Raw genomic sequence first — 16,516 nt, forward strand, 5'->3', positions numbered from 1 at the left:
TAAATGTAAGGTGACATCACAAGCTGCTATTGACCTGCTTGCTGATGCTCTCAAGGAACTCGTAACAGGTTTGTGAGACTCAACCTGCCCTTGCAGAAGTCATGCTGGTTCCTGGTTTGGCAAGGCTTGTTCTTCTATATCAGGGTTTCCCAAACTTGGCTCTCCAGCTGTTTTGGACTACAATTCCCATCATCCCTGACCACTGGTCCTCCTAGCTAGGGATGATGGGAGTTGCGGTCCAAAAACAGCTGAAGACCCAAGTTTGGAAAACACTGTTCTATATACTTGGCTATTTTAATCTTTAACAATACTTTCCACCAGATTCCCTAGGACAGCTGTTAATCAAACCGGCCTGTAATTGCCAAGATTCCCCCAGATCTCTTGCTAAAAATTGGTGCTACGTTAGCTGCTTTCCAGGCTGCAACCCTTATCACACCAGATTTTCATTAACACCAACAAATTTTACTGTATTACTCCATAACATTTTATTTTAGCATGGCTTGGCTGTATTTTGAAGCAAGACGCTTTAAGTACATCTATTAGGGAAAATAAGAATACTATTTTATTATAAAGAGCTAAACATTCATACAGTCTACTTTTAAAGTCTAAAGAAATCAAAAGAACCCATTAATACAAGTACACAAGATGGACACGTGTGCCAAAAACATGTCTTGATTGAATTCTTTTTTTCTTTAGAATGCAGTGATACTTTTGCTGAACAAACTGCAGATTTATCTTTAAGGGGAAAAGTGCTATAAAATGAAATATTGTCCGCTTTCACAATGATCACAATAGTTTAATCACAACCCCACCCCCAAATAAACTTACCATGTAGGATGGCCTTTTTGGCATATAGGTAGCACTGACATGTCTGAAGTGGTAAGCCAATTTTGGGGGGCCATGGAGAGAAGGAATCCATATTAGGGGATAATATCATTTTGTACCTTCTAGGCATTCACTTGTCATTCAAATGCGCTGAGAGTGTTTTCCCCAGGTCTTCCCAAAACTCCCAGTTGCTGCCCCCCCCCCCAAATAACCACCCAGCAGGCCGAAGTACAATATTTTTCTTCTGACCTCCTGCACTATTTTGGCTGTTCTACGGAGAGAGCCTGAGATGGGCTCTTTCCTGCAGCCAGAAGAAGGGGAGAAGGTCTTCTCCAGAGAAGGAACCCCCGGCAAAGGCAAGAAGGGCGATTCCTCTGTCAACATCGAAAAAGGCCACTCGCTGCCCGGTGTAGTTCAGAGTCACTCGGATCCTTCTGAGCTCGCCGGTGGGGTGCAGGTGATAAGGATTATCACTGAGGGCCCTGTACTGACCCCTCCACTTCCCCATAGCCCAGACCCCTTCCTGGGGAGTGAAGTTGAACATGCCCTTTCTCCTCACAGATTTCCGGGCCACCCCCAGAGCCCATTCTTCCTCATTCCCTACAGTAACCTCCCAACTATATCGGCCTTCTGTGAACGCCTCTCTTCCCAGCACCACCGTGAGCTGGTTGAATCTCTTCGGGTTGTCGGGCACCTCTTCACACATATCTCCGCACGTCACACTCAGGCGATCCGCAGACAGGATGAGCTGGGGGTGAGCTGTCTCTGGATCCAGAGTCACTTTTGCTATTGGAGTTTTTTTGTGGGGAGGGGGAATAAGCAGAAGAGAACAGGGATCATAATCCAGTTGTTGCCATGTGATGCATTTTAATGTTTTCTATACAGTGGAATTTATGCTTTTGAATTATGGTGCTGGAGGAGACTCTTGAGAGTCCCATGGACTGCAAGAAGATCAAACCTATCCATTCTGAAGGAAATCAGCCCTGAGTGCTCACTGGAAAGACAGATCCTGAAGCTGAGGCTCCACTATTTTGGCCACCTCATGAGGAGAGAAGACTCCCTGGAAAAGACCCTGATGTTGGGAAAGATGAAGGGCACAAGGAGAAGGGGACGACAGAGGATGATATGGTTGGACAGTGTTCTCGAAGCTAACAAACTGTGGGAGGCAGTGGAAGACAGGAGTGCCTGACGTGCTCTGGTCCAGGGGGTCACGAAGTGTCGGACACGACTAAACGACTAAACAACAACAACAACAACAACATACAGTGGTACCTTGGTTTAAGAACTTAATTCATTCTGTAGGTCCGTTCTTAACCTGAAACTGTTCTTAACCTGAAGCACCACTTTAGCTAATGGGGCCTCCTGTCACTGCCACGTGATTTCTGTTGTCATCCTGAAGCAAAGTTCTTAACTTGAGGTACTATTTCTGGGTTAGCGGAGTTTGTAACCTGAAGCGTCTGTAACCCGAGGTACCACTGTATAGTCGTACCTTGGAAGTCGAACAGAATCCATTCTGGAAGTCCATTCAACTTCTGAAAATGTTCAGAAACCAAGGCATGGCTTCCTGCACTCAATCAGAAGCCACATTGGACATTTGGGTTCCAAAGAACGTTCGCAAACCAAAACACTTCCAGGTTTGCGGCGTTTGGGAGCCAAAACGTACAAGTACCAAGGCGTTTGACAACCAAGGTACAACTGTATTGTAAACCACGCCCTGCAATCCTCGGATGAAGGGCCATATAGAAACTTAGTAAAATATAAATATTTAAGAATCCTTTGGGAGAATCATAGAATCATAGAGTTGGAAGAGACCACAAGGGCCATCGAGTCCAACCCCCTGCCAAGCAGGAAACACCATCAGAGCACTCCTGACATATGGTTGTCAAGCCTCTGCTTAAAGACCTCCAAGGAAGGAGACTCCACCACACTCCTTGGCAGCAAATTCCACTGTCGAACAGCTCTCACTGTCAGGATCAGCAAACATCCTGGGCTTCGAAACTGTCATGGGAATTGTTTCCTCACCACCCTAAAAATCAGCCACCATGTTGAAGATAAGGATGTTCCCGTTTCTTCCAGACTTTGCCCACATTTGAACGAGAAGAGAATCAGAACCCTGAGTAGGCCTGATATCCAGAGCTTTATCAGACCTCACTGCTTACCTTTCTTCAGATATTTCAGATCAGATGTTAGGGCGTCTGGGGAAGGAAAAGGAAGAGAGATTCAGCACCACACTGGTATGGTTTCTACAGTGTCTGGAAAGATGAACTGAAGAGTAACTTCAAAACAGTTCTGAAGAACAAAATTATGGGCTGAGGTTGCAGGAGGAATGTTGAGCAGAGCCCGTTCCACTAATGAACAATAATAGCTTTCTCAATTGTCCTGTCCCCAGCAACATTACAAAGGACTTTGCTCCTCGCCACACACTCAGATCTGGACCAGAATCACAGCCAGCACAAAACCCTTGCAACTATTCTTCCTTACCTTTGAATTCCTGTATGACACCTTCCAGAAATGGGTTCATATCACTGAATTCCCACGCCCTCCAGTTTAATGCAGGAGAAAAAACCACCGGTGTCTTAATCACCTCTCTCTCCTCAAACCTTAAAACAAAACAAAAGAAAAGAATCCTAACCACTCTCCATCTGGTCCACAGTCCTAGATTGCATTGAACAAAAATAAATGGAAGGAAGAGGTATGGCCACTATATTAAAGTTCTTGCTTTAATGGCCTAACTCTGTATAACACACCTTCTGATGTTTGGTATCCCTAACTAATCCATATTTTCATGACATTTTACTTAGCCAAGTGGAGGCCTCTCAGCTCCTTGTCAGAACTAGGGCTGCGTGATATTCGGTTTTCAACTTTGTGAAATATCAACAGCTAAACATCGCGATATACTGATGTATCACAATGTCTGAACAGTTTTCCCAACCTTGTGATTTTTGCATAGCACACACACAGAGAGAGGGAGAGAGGGAGAGAGGGAGATCATGATTTGCAATATATTGCCAGATCAAAAACTATGAAAGCATCATATGGACTTCAAATGGTTTGGGATGATATTTCGATATATCGCCCAGATCTAGTCAGAGCTTTGCCAGAGGTCAGTTTAAATCCACACAAAAATCACAGGCAGCGGAAAGAGCGACAACAGCCACTCATTGTCAGAGACATCGGAGAGTGTTACCAGAAATTCTGTGTTGGATATGGAAGGCCACCATGTGATAATGGAAGACATTAAAACTGCCATAGCAGCAAAAGATATAAATGGATGTGACAGACAGTAAGGAGCACTGCTAAAACCAGTGATTTTTGGAATCAAAACAGGGCAGGTTTCAACTTCAAGACACCAATTTGTGCCCGTAAAAAGGCATTAGATGGTTAAGGGCAAACAAACCTCAACACCATCATGTTTTCGACCTGCTAGGCATACCATTGCTAGTGAAACAAAGGAAAATGAGTGAGATCCACTTACGTCTTCAAAAGGCTTCCAATATCCTGCAGCAAAAAGGGGGAAAGAAAAGGGAGCTCAGTGCCTGGCCCAGATCAGGCTACAATCCCCGCCCAACCCCATGCCCTGAAGGATGAAGTATAAGTACCCCACTAAATAATAATAATAGTTTATTATTTATACCCCACCCATCTGGCTGGGTTTCCCCAGCCACTCTGGGCAGCTTCCAACAGAATATTAAAATACAATAACCTATTAAACATTAAAAGCTTCTGAAATATACTTGGCAGGGGGTTGGACTCAATGGCCCTTGTGGTCTCTTCCAACTCTATGATTCTATGATTCTATTCTATGATTCATGCTCTTTATTCAGCTCATAGTGGTGAGGAGGAATGAATCAATGTCCCCTCAAAGTATCTGCTTTATATACATTATTTACACAATGGGCTGCACATGATTGGCTAATTCTGGAATTCTACTGTAAGCCAATCAGGTTGTGGATTCACTTATATCTGGAGCATGATTGGGTGGTTCCTGCCAGCCAATCATACTGCTGCATTGTTCTAGGACCAATCAGACTGCTGCATTCTGAATCCTATTGTTCTAGGACCAATCAGACTGCTGCAATTTGGATCCTATTGTTCTAGGACCAATCAGACTGCTGCAGTTTGGATCCTATTCAACTCAGTACATAACAGCTTCCCTAAGCAGGGCTGCCTTCAGATGTCTTCTAAAAGTCTGGTAGTTGTTTTTCTCTTTGACATCTGATGGGAGGGCGTTCCACAGGGCGGGTGCCACCACCGAGAAGGCCCTCTGCCTGGCTCCCTGTAACCTCACTTCTTGCAATGAGAGAACCGCCAGAAGGCCCTCGGCGCTGGAAATTATGCAGCCCCAGAAGATAACACAACCTCTTAAAAGGAAGCAGGAGGGAAGCCCTGATGGATCAGACTAAGGCAAAAGGCGGCTTTCCTCTGGCAACAGCAACCTCTGGGAAGCTCAGAAGCGGGGCAGGAATGAGCCATTGGAAGCCATTAGACAACCAACCATGAGCAAAGAGCAGAAAACGTCCGATCCTATTTACTTTAAGTAGGTGTCTCTACTCTGCATTAAGATGAATATATTTTTTTCCCAAATACTTTTTATTTTTTTCTAACAACAACAAATAAATACTCTTACATTCAAAAATTTGTATGTCTTCTTATTTACCCTGCGCCTTATTGCGCCCGGACTTCCTTCCATCCCTTCAACGGTTTTCATGTCTCAAATCTTTTCTTACAGTTTCTTATTTACACTCCATCCACATCACAAGGTTTACATTAATCCTGCTACAGTTTTTAAATTCTTACAATTACTCCGTATATATTCAACAAACTTACTCCAATCCTTTTTGAACTTTGCTTCTTTTTGGTTCCGAATCTTATAAGTCAATTTCGCCAATTCTATGTATTCAAACATGTTTGCCTGCCACTCCATTAAAGTTGGGATTTCTTGGGATTTCCATTTCTGAGCCACTAAGATTCTAGCGGCGGTCGTTGTGTACATGAATAGTTTGTAATCTTCCTTTTTTAATTCATCCCCTGTTATCCCTAACAAAAATGCTCCTGGTTTCTTAAGATGAATTCATCTCATGTTTTTCTTGCTCTGGCCTGCTACAGCCTTGGCTGCCACCCTACATAGGCAGAGGCACACAATGATTTGGAGCCAGCCTTGCACCGCAAAGGGGACTGGCCCGCTTGTTTTTTAGAATGAATTGATTTTAGAATGTATTTCAATTAATTAGTTGTGATGTTATGTAAATTGTGTTACTTTTACTGTTGTTAGCCGCTCTGAGCCCAGCTTTGGCTGGGGAGGGCGGGATATAAATAAAATTATATATTATTATTATTAATAATAATAATGGCTCCCGGTGGAGTACAGGATCAGGTTTAAGGTGCTGGTTTTAACCTTTAAAGCCCTATACGGCCTAGGACCCTCGTACATACGGGACCGCCTCTCCTGGTATGCCCCACAGAGAAACCTACGGTCTGCAAATAATAACATCCTCAAGGTCCCAGGCCTCAGAGAGGTTAGGCTGGCCTCAACTAGAGCCAGGGCCTTCTCGGCTGCGGCTCCAATCTGGTGGAACGCTCCGTCACAAGAGACTAGGGCCCTGCGGGACCTGACATCTTTCCGCAGGGCCTGCAAGACAGAGCTGTTCCACCAGGCCTTTGGTCAGGGCGCAGCCTGACTCCCTCCTCTGGCAACCTGCACAGAATTTTGCTTAATCGGTTGCCATTAATTTGATTTTAATTAATTTTTATAATGAAATAATTTTTAGAATGTGTGATTATTCGATTGTTTGATTATTTGATTATTGTTAGCCGCCCTGAGCCCGGCTTCGGCTGGAGAGGGCGGGATATAAATAAAATTTATTTATTATTATTATTATTATTTCACAGTCTCACCGGCAGGACTTCACTGGTTGGCCTCTGAAGCCTCTTTTCCATCTCCAGGATGAGTGTTTCAAGGGCTATGAGATCCCTGGATAGTCTGTCCAGGTGCTCCTCCCTTTTCCTTGCAATCTCCTCCTCCAGCTCTTGCATTTTCTCCAGCAGAAGGTCCTCCTGTTCCTCCAGGAATTGGTGCAGACGTCTGAACTCGGCCACCGTCTTTTCTCTCTCTCTCTCTATTTGCCTCTGCCACAGATAAGAGTTGGGTGGGTGAGGTTGGAAGATGAGAGGGGGCAAGGAGGGCATTTCCAGGAATATAGCTGGTCTTCGCGGCATCAAGAGATACTTCCCTAGGAAGGTCCCTTCTGAATTGTCCTGAATATCACATCAGCTTTTTGCAGGGAATGGAGTTTCCTGAAGGATAACGGGGCCCTCCCTTAAATATTCTCTCTGAATTAACACTTGTTATGGGTGACCAGACATTTCCAAGGAAACCAGTGGCTCTAAAACGTAAGGCTTATCCTCTCAGGACAATAAAAGATTGGGAAAAAATTATAATCTATTTGACAGAACATTGCAAACAGTTAAAAACATTAGCTGGATTGAAATGACGCTTGCAACGTGAAAAGAACTATAGTAGAAAATAGAGATGTATGGAAGTTAATATAATATGCAGTGAAAATTATTATTAGTGCCCACGAAAGGGAGGATGGAAGTAAGAAAATTTGAAGAATTCTATATTTTTGGATTGTACTTTTCTTTTTTGTGAATGAAAAGCTAATTTGGTAAAACCAATAAAAAATATTATTAAAAAATAAAAATAACGTTTAAACTAATCCCGGCCTATCCACTTCAATATAATATTCCTAGCCTGTTTACAGCTAGGCTGAATAGACTGGCCTTGAGGAGAATTCAGATCCCTGGTGATGGTTTGGAAGACCTAGATCCCTGGGGATGAGGTGAGGAACAAAACTGCAAGGGAAGCTCAGTTTTCATGCGCTTCCTGGTCTCTGCCATTGGAGGTCCTGTTCTCTGTCTCTTTCGGACTAATGAGAGTCAGAGTCACTGAGACAACCTGGCTTAAGAAATGGTGGCGCCAGGAGACCAGGTCCTTGTGTCACCTCCAAGTTGTCCAAATAACTCGCTGTAGTGTCTTGGGGTCATGTGTTATTGTGTATCCAGTTATTTCAGCAACAAGATTAGGGATTTTGCTGGATCATCAAAGAGCGTATTGGGTGGTGCTGTGGGTTAAACCACAGAGCCTAGGACTTGCCGATCAGAAGGTCAGCGGTTCGAATCCCCACGATGGGGTGAGCTCCCGTTGCTCGGTCCCTGCTCCTGCCAACCTAGCAGTTCGAAAGCACGTCAAAGTGCAAATAGATAAATAGGTACCGCTCCGGCAGGAAGGTAAACGGCGGTTCTGTGCGCTGCTCTGGTTCGCCAGATGTGGCTTAGTCATGCTGGCCACATGACCCAGAAGCTGTATGCAGGCTCCCTTGGCCAATAAAGCGAGATGAGCGTCGCAACCCCAGAGTCGGTCATGACTGGACCTAATGGTCAGGGGTCCCTTTACCTTTACCTTATAATCTGTTCCAGGAAAAATGGCTCCAGATCCTTTGTATAATAATTTTATTATTATTATTATTATTATTATTATTATTATTATTATTATTATTAATTTATACCCCACCCATCTGGCTGGGCTTCCCCAGCCACTCTGGGCTGCTTCCAACAAAATATTAAAATACCGTAATACATCAAACATTAAAAGCTTCCCTAAACAGGGCTGCCTTCAGATGTCTTCTTCTAAAAGTCTTCTAAAAGTCTGGTAGTTGTTCTCTTTGACATCTAGTGGGATGTATTTAATATTCAACTCCCCCACCCCCACCCCTCCAAAAAATTATTGCTTCTAGAACTCATTCATTTCCCAGTCCTGGCGATACTGACGAGCAGGTGCTGCCTTTCCGTTTCTGTTTCTCTTTTATAGACCAGAAGCGTTTCTCTCTCTTCCTTCAAAGTCACCAAGCAGTTGCTGATCTGTTCCTGGAAGGAAAGAAAAAGGTCTTTCTTGAGTTTTCCATTGCACAAGCCCATCAAAACAGTCACGTAGAGCAGGTGTGGGGGACCATTTGCTCCTAGCTTTCATTGTTATTAATAATAATAATTACATTTAGATACAGTCCTTCAACAGGAGATCTCAGGGCGGTTCACAACCTCCAGGGGCCAATGATCCAAACTCCCATTGCCCATGCTTGCTGGGGCTGATGGGAGTTGTAGTGTTATGTATTTGTTTACAGTGGTACCTCAGGTTACATACGCTTCAGGTTACAGACTCCGCTAACCCAGAAATAGTGCTTCAGCTTAAGAACTTTGCTTCAGGATGAGAACAGAAATTGTGCTCTGGCAGCGCGGCAGCAGCAGGAGGCCCCATTAGCTAAAGTGGCGCTTCAGGTTAAGAACAGTTTCAGGTTAAGAACGGACCTCTGGAACGAATTAAGTACCACTGTATTCATTATCCCACCCTTTTCTCCAGGGAGCTGAAGGTGGCGTCCATGGTTTTCTCCTCCTCATGTAATCCTCCCAACGAGCCAGGTTAGGCTGAGAGGCAGTGAGTGGCCCAAGGTCACCCAGTGAGCGTCAAGACTCAGTGCAAATTTGAACCCTGGTCTTCTACTCTGATACTCTAACCCAGGCATAGGCAAACTCCGGCCCTCCAGATGTTTGGCACTGCAATTCCCATCATCCCTAGCTAACAGGACCAGTGGTCAGGGATGATGGGAATTGTAGTCCCAAACATCTGGAGGGCCGGAGTTTGCCTATGCCTGCTCTAACCACTACACCACACTGGCTCTCAGCATCAGGAGGGCATAAGATTCCCCTCACCTGATCTAGAGAGAGAGAAAGAGAATTGGATGCTTGGTCCCAAATTGATTTTTGCAATCTCCCAAGTCTGAGTTTTTATGCCACTGAACAGATTTATGAGCAGCATTGAACCCTGAAGGGGCCACTCCCATCCACCGCTCATTCTTACCTTGTATACTTGGACGGCTTCTTCCGCAGAGACCACTCTGTGGCCCCTGTGTTCTTGGGGTCCGGCACAATCTCCGCAGAAGGGGACACGGTCGTCCTCGCAGAACAAATCCAAGGGCTGCTGATGCCTCTGGCATTCTGACCTCCTTTTTCGGGCCTCTCTCTCTGCGGAAGCGTCCCAGTCCCTGAGCATCTTAACAAAGTTGGAGATATTTCTGCTCACCTTCAAGTTCCTCGCAACAGTGCTTCTGCACTCAGGGCACCTGGAATCTCTGCCCGGCTCCTCCCAGCATCTCACGATGCACATACGGCAGAAGCAATGCCCACAGTCTAGAACCACCGGGCTGGTATAGTAGCAGAGGCAGATGGGGCAGGTGACCTCTTGCTGAAATGCCTTCCTGCGTTTCTCATCAGCCATGGCTTCACTCCTGTTAAGAGAGAGACGTTTCCTCCTTCAGAAAGAATCACAGCTTGAAAAGAGGTGCAGGTTTATAGTCACTGTGAACTTTAATCTGAAACAGGGCATTGTTAATGGAACACACCTCCTGGCCTAGATAATAAATTAGGGAACATGTTACAATAAATGGCTTTAAGGCGCTGTTGTTTTCTTTTGCCAAATAAGCCATATATAAATTCTGATAAAATTGTTCTGCCCGGACCCTGAGGTCCGGTGCTGAGGGCCTTCTGGCGGTTCCCTCGCTGCGAGAAGCCAAGTTACAGGGAACCAGGCAGAGGGCCTTCTCGGTAGTGGCACCCACCCTGTGGATCGCCCTCCCACCAGATGTCAAAGAGAAAAACAACTACCAGACTTTTAGAAGACATCTGAAGGCAGCCCTGTTTAGGGAAGCTTTTAATGTGGAATAGGTTGGTGTTTCAGTGTTCTTTTGGAAGCCGCCCAGAGTGGCTGGGGAAACCCAGCCAGATGGGCGGGGTATAAATAATAAATTATTATTATTATAAAACATTTAGAATCGGTATGAATATCCCATACAAGAGGTACAATCACAGGCTCTAACATGAACAGCAGACCACTGAGATTCCTGCATTGCAGGGGTTTAGACTAGACGTCCCTCGTCGTCCCTTCCAACTCTACAATTCTATGATCGTAAGTAAGAACTACCATAATGTCTGAAAATAACGTTCATAAAAAAGCCAGAAGCTTTTCTCTTGGGAATTATAGGGACAGAATCTGTATAGAAACTTACTCAGCAGCAAGAATGTTACTTGCCCCAAAATGGAAAGAAGTCGTCATCCCAGCAAAGGAAGAATGGATACAAAAACTTACGGAAAATGCAGAAGTGGTGAAACTTACTAGAAGAACAAGAAATCAAAATCAAGATAAACTTTTCATAAAAGAGTGGAAATGGTTTATTGAATAAATTGTGAATAGATAAGAACGTTGGCAGGATTATTGTAATAACCGGCAGTTTCATAAGAGTATATATTTAAAGAAGATGAATAAATGAGCAAATTAAATGAATTTGGATATGCCGAAGATATTATAAATGTAAGGAACCGCAGAAAGAGGGGGAAGGAAGTCAAGTTTTGAAATGTCAAAATGATTTTAAAATTATTGAAATGTATGAATCTGAAAAGTATAAATAGTTGTAATAATAATAATAATAATAATAATAATAAACAACTACCATAATATAATAAAGAACTGCAACGTGCTGGCAAATAGGCCTATACAGTATTGGACACACTTACAATGCAATCCAATATATGTCTACTCGGAAGCAAGCTTTACTCCGTTCAACGCTGAGTTTGCCAAAAGGATTGCAGCAGCCTTATTTGAATAATGAGTCTTTGCACCGAATAAAGCTGAGAAGCAAACCAGCTTAGATCATTCCATCTGGAGCGCTTCAAATATTTGTAGGTTTGCTTATTAGATTTCTTACTCATCCTTTCCCCAAAAGGAGGGCCCCCCCCGAAGTCCACCCAAAGCAGCCAATTGCAAAGCCCCTCACCTGGCGGAGGTGAGCAAGGTGAGGCCGCCTGTATCTAAGCCACCGGAGACGCCACAGCAGTAAAAAAGAGGCACTGAAAGACCCGAAATCAAAATCTGCGCCAAAAACTCGGGCAGCTTCGACACTCACAGGCGGCCGCCCTGCTAACAAGCGGGACGTTTTATGAATGAATAAACTGCGGGGCGGGGCAACCGCGTTCCACGCCGTAGCCAATCAGCGGCTCTTGGAACGCTCTTACACGGACACGCCCCCGCGTCTTGATCCTGCGGGAGGAGTTCCGCCGATTTCCGGCGTCATTGCAAAATCGTGGTCTGCAGTTTGCAGGCTGTAAGTTAGTGAGCGTTCGGTCGCTTCGGAGCAAGTTGGTGGTTTGCTGGTTCTACAGCTGCACCATATCAACCCCTTTGACCTGCAGAACTGGTGCTCCGACAGGTGCCACACGCTTTTCTGTGCTTGTAAGAAACTGATATTTCGGCGTGGCTGCATCCACTCTTTAGAACTGCCTTCATATTGACATTGGACAGGCTCCTTCACTGTGCTATTTTTGCCGCCTGCTTAAAACATTTGTGTGTAGACAAGCCTATCCAGACACGCACAAGTTACATGTGTTCTGTTTCCTTTTTAAATCATTTTTATTTGATTCTACAAATATAATTTTGTAACGGTCCAAATACATCTCCGTATATGGAGATTACTCTGAATCTCAGGACTCCCCCCCCATCCCTTTCATGGGTCCTATCGTTAACATTTAAAACTGCATATTATTCCTTAATCTACATTTTATATCACTCCATATTATCCATACCATTTGTCACATTCCAAGTGAGATTAAAATCCTGCTAACGTTTTCTTTTTCTTTTTCTTTTTCTTTTAAGATTTTTATTGATACAGCAAGAAAAAAAGAAAAAAACACAAATACCAAATAACACACAGGAATAACCATAGACACATAATTTTCTTAGCAAACAATAAAACATATATTGGTCTTAACACTAAAGACCCAACCTCCCATCTATTCCATATTTCGATTTCATATTACTTATTGCCAAAACACACTTTTATGATAATTAAACTTTTTCTTAATATATCCAATTTCTTATATCTACCTTGCAACTATTACTGAAGTTCCTCGAATGCTGCAACAGAATTTAAACTACTATATTTTTCAGATATTCTTTGAAAATCTCCCATTTTGAAACAAATTCCTGTTTTGATTTATTCTTTATTTTTTCTGATAGACCCTCTAATTTGGCATATTCTGTCCCTGCTAACGTTTTCATCTGCTTGCAGTGGTCTCCTATTTCCTTTTGACTATTGCTGATTTAAATGTTTTTTAAAAGGATCTGTTTTTAAGAGAAACACTCGGATGTTTAATTTTTATAAACCACTGCAATAAAAGAATTTAAAGAGGATTCTGTTTTGATTGCATGCAGCGATGTCCAAACACATGGGGGGGGGGCTGGGGGAGAGAGAGATGGCACATATTATGAGCAAGCAATGCTCCAAGGTGCTTATCTTGTGAACTTCCCATTTAAATTGTTTAATCATGACAAAAGCCCATTTCGAAAAAGGTCAATTTTGGAAAGAGTGTATTTCCGAGGTTTGATTACTCATAACACCACTTTTTTTCTTTCTGGAGTAATACCATTCTCCACTGTCCTCTCTATGTTCTAGTAGGGACACGGGTGGCGCTGTGGTCTAAACCACTGAGCCTGTTGGGCTTGCCAATTGGAAGGTCAGCGGTTTGAATCCCCGCGATGGAATGAGCTCCCGTTGCTCTGTCCCAGCTCTTGCCAACCTAGCAGTTCGAAAGCACACCAGTGCAAGTAGATAAATAGGTACCACTGTGGCAGTAAGGTAAACAGTGTTTCCATGTGCTCTGGTTTCTGTCACGGTGTCCCGTTGCACCAGAAGCAGTTTAGTCTTGCTGGCCCCATGACCCAGAAAGCTGTCTGTGGACAAACACTGGCTCCCTCGCCCTGAGAGAGAGATGAGGGCTGCAACCCCATAGTCGCCTTTGACTGGACTTAACCGTCCAGGGGTCCTTTACCTTTACCTATGTTCCAAAAGGTTTACACAGTTTTGGCCACTAGTGTACAGTATATGGATAAATGTCCAGAAATTTGCCATTCCATAATATAATGTGGGGTTGGGGTGGGCCTTCCTGTATTTTGAGAAGGGGTTGCCAGGTTTTATCTTATTTTTATTTTTTAAAGGATGTTCTAGGCATTTTGCCTCTGGCTGGGGGTTTGTGTGATCACCCAGTTTCCAGCGTTAAAAATCCCCCAAAACAAAATAAAAAAATTCCTTCCAGTAGCACCTTAAAGACCAACTAAGTTAGTTCTTGGTATGAGCTTTCGTGTGCATGCACACTTCTTCAGAATGGTATCTGAAGAAGTGTGCATGCACACGAAAGCTCATACCAAGAACTAACTTAGTTGGTCTTTAAGGTGCTACTGGAAGGAATTTTTTTATTTTGTTTTGACTATGGCAGACCAACACGGCTACCTATCTGTAACTAAAAATCCCCCAGGCGCTTTTTGCAACTGGCGCAGGTCCAATTGCGACCATGCTGAGATTTTTGGATACCATGTTTGCGACTGACGTCTCGACCTGGCTGGCCCCTCCAGCTTTCTTACTTATTCAGGAGAACTTAATGCATTTATATACCACCCTTTTCTCCACTAAGTACACCCCCAGTTAATTCCCACAACGACCCTGTGAGGTAGGTGAAGAGGCTGTGACTGACTCCAAGGTCATCTGGTGCATTTCAAGACTGAGTGGGGATTTGAACCCTGACCTCCCAGGTCCTAGTCCCAACACTCTAACCACTATGCTACACTGGCTTCCTAGAGTCCTTCTACTATGGGGCAGCTCTATAAAGTTTAGGTAAATAAATATGGGGAAGGATCGGAAATATTCTCCTTGAAGCCTGAATTTGTTTTATTCTGAATTGTTTACCTTTGATGCTTCAATGTGTTGCAAACCGCTTTGAGTTTTTGTGTATAAAATATAAAGCAGTATAGAAATGAAATTGTTAAGTTGTGGGTGAACATATCAGACGACACAGCAATTCTCCAAACAGCTCTTGTTTATTCACAGGTCAGAACAGAACTGAACTGAAGGGTTCAGCCAGCCTGCTTATATAGAGCTCCAGTACAACGTAACTTAACAACTTTATGTAACTATCCAATCACTGAACGTCACTTTCGATCCCTTATTTGCATATGTGGACCTGAACTATCTACAGTATCCCCCTGCTGGCCCAGGGTAAGAACTTCAGTACATAATAGAAATAATAAAAAATGGCATTAAAGGTAAAGGTAAAGGTACCCCTGCCCGTACGGGCCAGTCTTGACAGACTCTGGGGTTGTGCGCCCATCTCACTTAAGAGGCCAGGGGCCAGCGCTGTCCGGAGACACTTCCGGGTCATGTGGCCAGCGTGACATCGCTGCTCTGGCGAGCCAGAGTCGCACACCGAAACGCCGTTTACCTTCCCGCTGGTAAGCGGTCCCTATTTATCTACTTGCACCCGGAGGTGCTTTCGAACTGCTAGGTTGGCAGGCGCTGGGACCGAGCAGCGGGAGCGCACCCCGCCGCAGGGATTCGAACTGCCAACCTTTCGATCGGCAAGCCCTAGGCGCTGAGGCTTTAACCCACAGCGCCACCTGCGTCCCAAAAAAAAATGGCATTGCCCCCCCCAAATGGTGCCCAGACATTCCATTGTGGCGACTGTAGCACAGGTTTAAGGTGTCATTTGGCGATTAACTTACGTATCTAAACTTTCTAACACTGATTGCTTCCGTTTTGTGAAATTGACAACTTGTAGCCCCTGCTGCGGTTTCCTAGATTGCCAAATGTACCCCTGCGTCCAGAAGTATAGGGGGATGCCTGACGTAGCCTCAGGCACCAGACCAAAGTAAAATACAACACATTCTAGAGTTTGTTGTCATCTGTTTAATGGCATCGATACACAGACACACCCATGATCCTTTGATTTTAAAAATTAAGAAATACACTGGAAGTTACTTTTCTACACATTTCTCTTCTTCTTTTTCTGAAGGGGTGTGGCCCCAGAGGCAGCTCAAGGCAGGTTTTCGGCCCCACGCAAAAGATGGGCAGGAGAGAACGCAGCTTTTGTGAAGGAGAGGTATTGGCGTCACGCAGAGAGGAAATAGCCAGGAGGATAGACGTCATGAGCTTAGGTCAGGCATGGCCAAAGACCGTTTTGGGGGCCTAATTGCCCCTGTGGCAGTTTATCTCCTGATGTAAAATCCTTAAAAAAAAAAAAACACAACAACTTCAACCCTAAAAAAACCTCAGCATCTTTGGTTTGACCTCTGATTGGCTCCCACAGCCCTTCACTTCATTAAATCTGGCCCTCTTTGAAAAAGGTTTGGACACCACTGGCTTAGATCCACTCCAGGGATCATTGAGGAAGGGGGTTCCTTTCCTGACTGGACTGTGGGCCTCACCTCGGCTTCACTGCTAGCGTAGCCCAACTTTGGCCCTCTGTCCTATCTTAAAAGCCACCATTCTCTCTCCCAATAGCCAACTGGCCAAGGACGAAGGAGGAGAGCATTGATCGAGACTCCTCAGCTTACCTTTCCGCACAGAGAGTCCTGACCTTATAGTGCCTGTGAAACGGAAAGCAAGAGAGATAAAGCATCAGACCGTCGTGGTGTTAATGAATGTTATAGCACACAAAAAGAGTTGATTGATATCATTGTTTAGTCATAATCCCCTTTCTTGTAAACTGAAGCCATTGGTTTGTAAACTGAAGCCATTGCTCTGAAGCCAGAGCAGGAGAA

General features: G+C 44.3%; 1 protein-coding gene across 1 annotated transcript in view; it reads right to left on the reverse strand.

Moving 5' to 3' along the window:
• Positions 1–637: 637 nt before the first annotated feature.
• LOC307210943 (E3 ubiquitin-protein ligase TRIM7-like) overlaps positions 638–16,516 on the reverse strand; it is a 34,644-nt gene continuing 18,765 nt past the window's right edge. The window contains exons 7-16 of the mRNA XM_079967146.1: positions 16,310–16,342; positions 11,706–11,778; positions 9,959–10,187; positions 9,737–9,807; positions 9,589–9,593; positions 6,721–7,094; positions 4,301–4,323; positions 3,307–3,425; positions 2,985–3,020; positions 638–1,611 (exon numbers count right to left, since the gene is read on the reverse strand). Coding sequence (XP_079823272.1) covers positions 1,097–1,611; positions 2,985–3,020; positions 3,307–3,425; positions 4,301–4,323; positions 6,721–7,094; positions 9,589–9,593; positions 9,737–9,807; positions 9,959–10,187; positions 11,706–11,778; positions 16,310–16,342 — 1,478 coding nt within the window. The 3' untranslated portion in view covers positions 638–1,096. The remainder of the gene's footprint in view (positions 1,612–2,984; positions 3,021–3,306; positions 3,426–4,300; positions 4,324–6,720; positions 7,095–9,588; positions 9,594–9,736; positions 9,808–9,958; positions 10,188–11,705; positions 11,779–16,309; positions 16,343–16,516) is intronic.

This window comes from Podarcis cretensis (assembly GCF_951804945.1).
Source record: "Podarcis cretensis genome assembly, chromosome: 2".
In the NCBI taxonomy this organism is placed as follows: domain Eukaryota; kingdom Metazoa; phylum Chordata; class Lepidosauria; order Squamata; family Lacertidae; genus Podarcis; species Podarcis cretensis.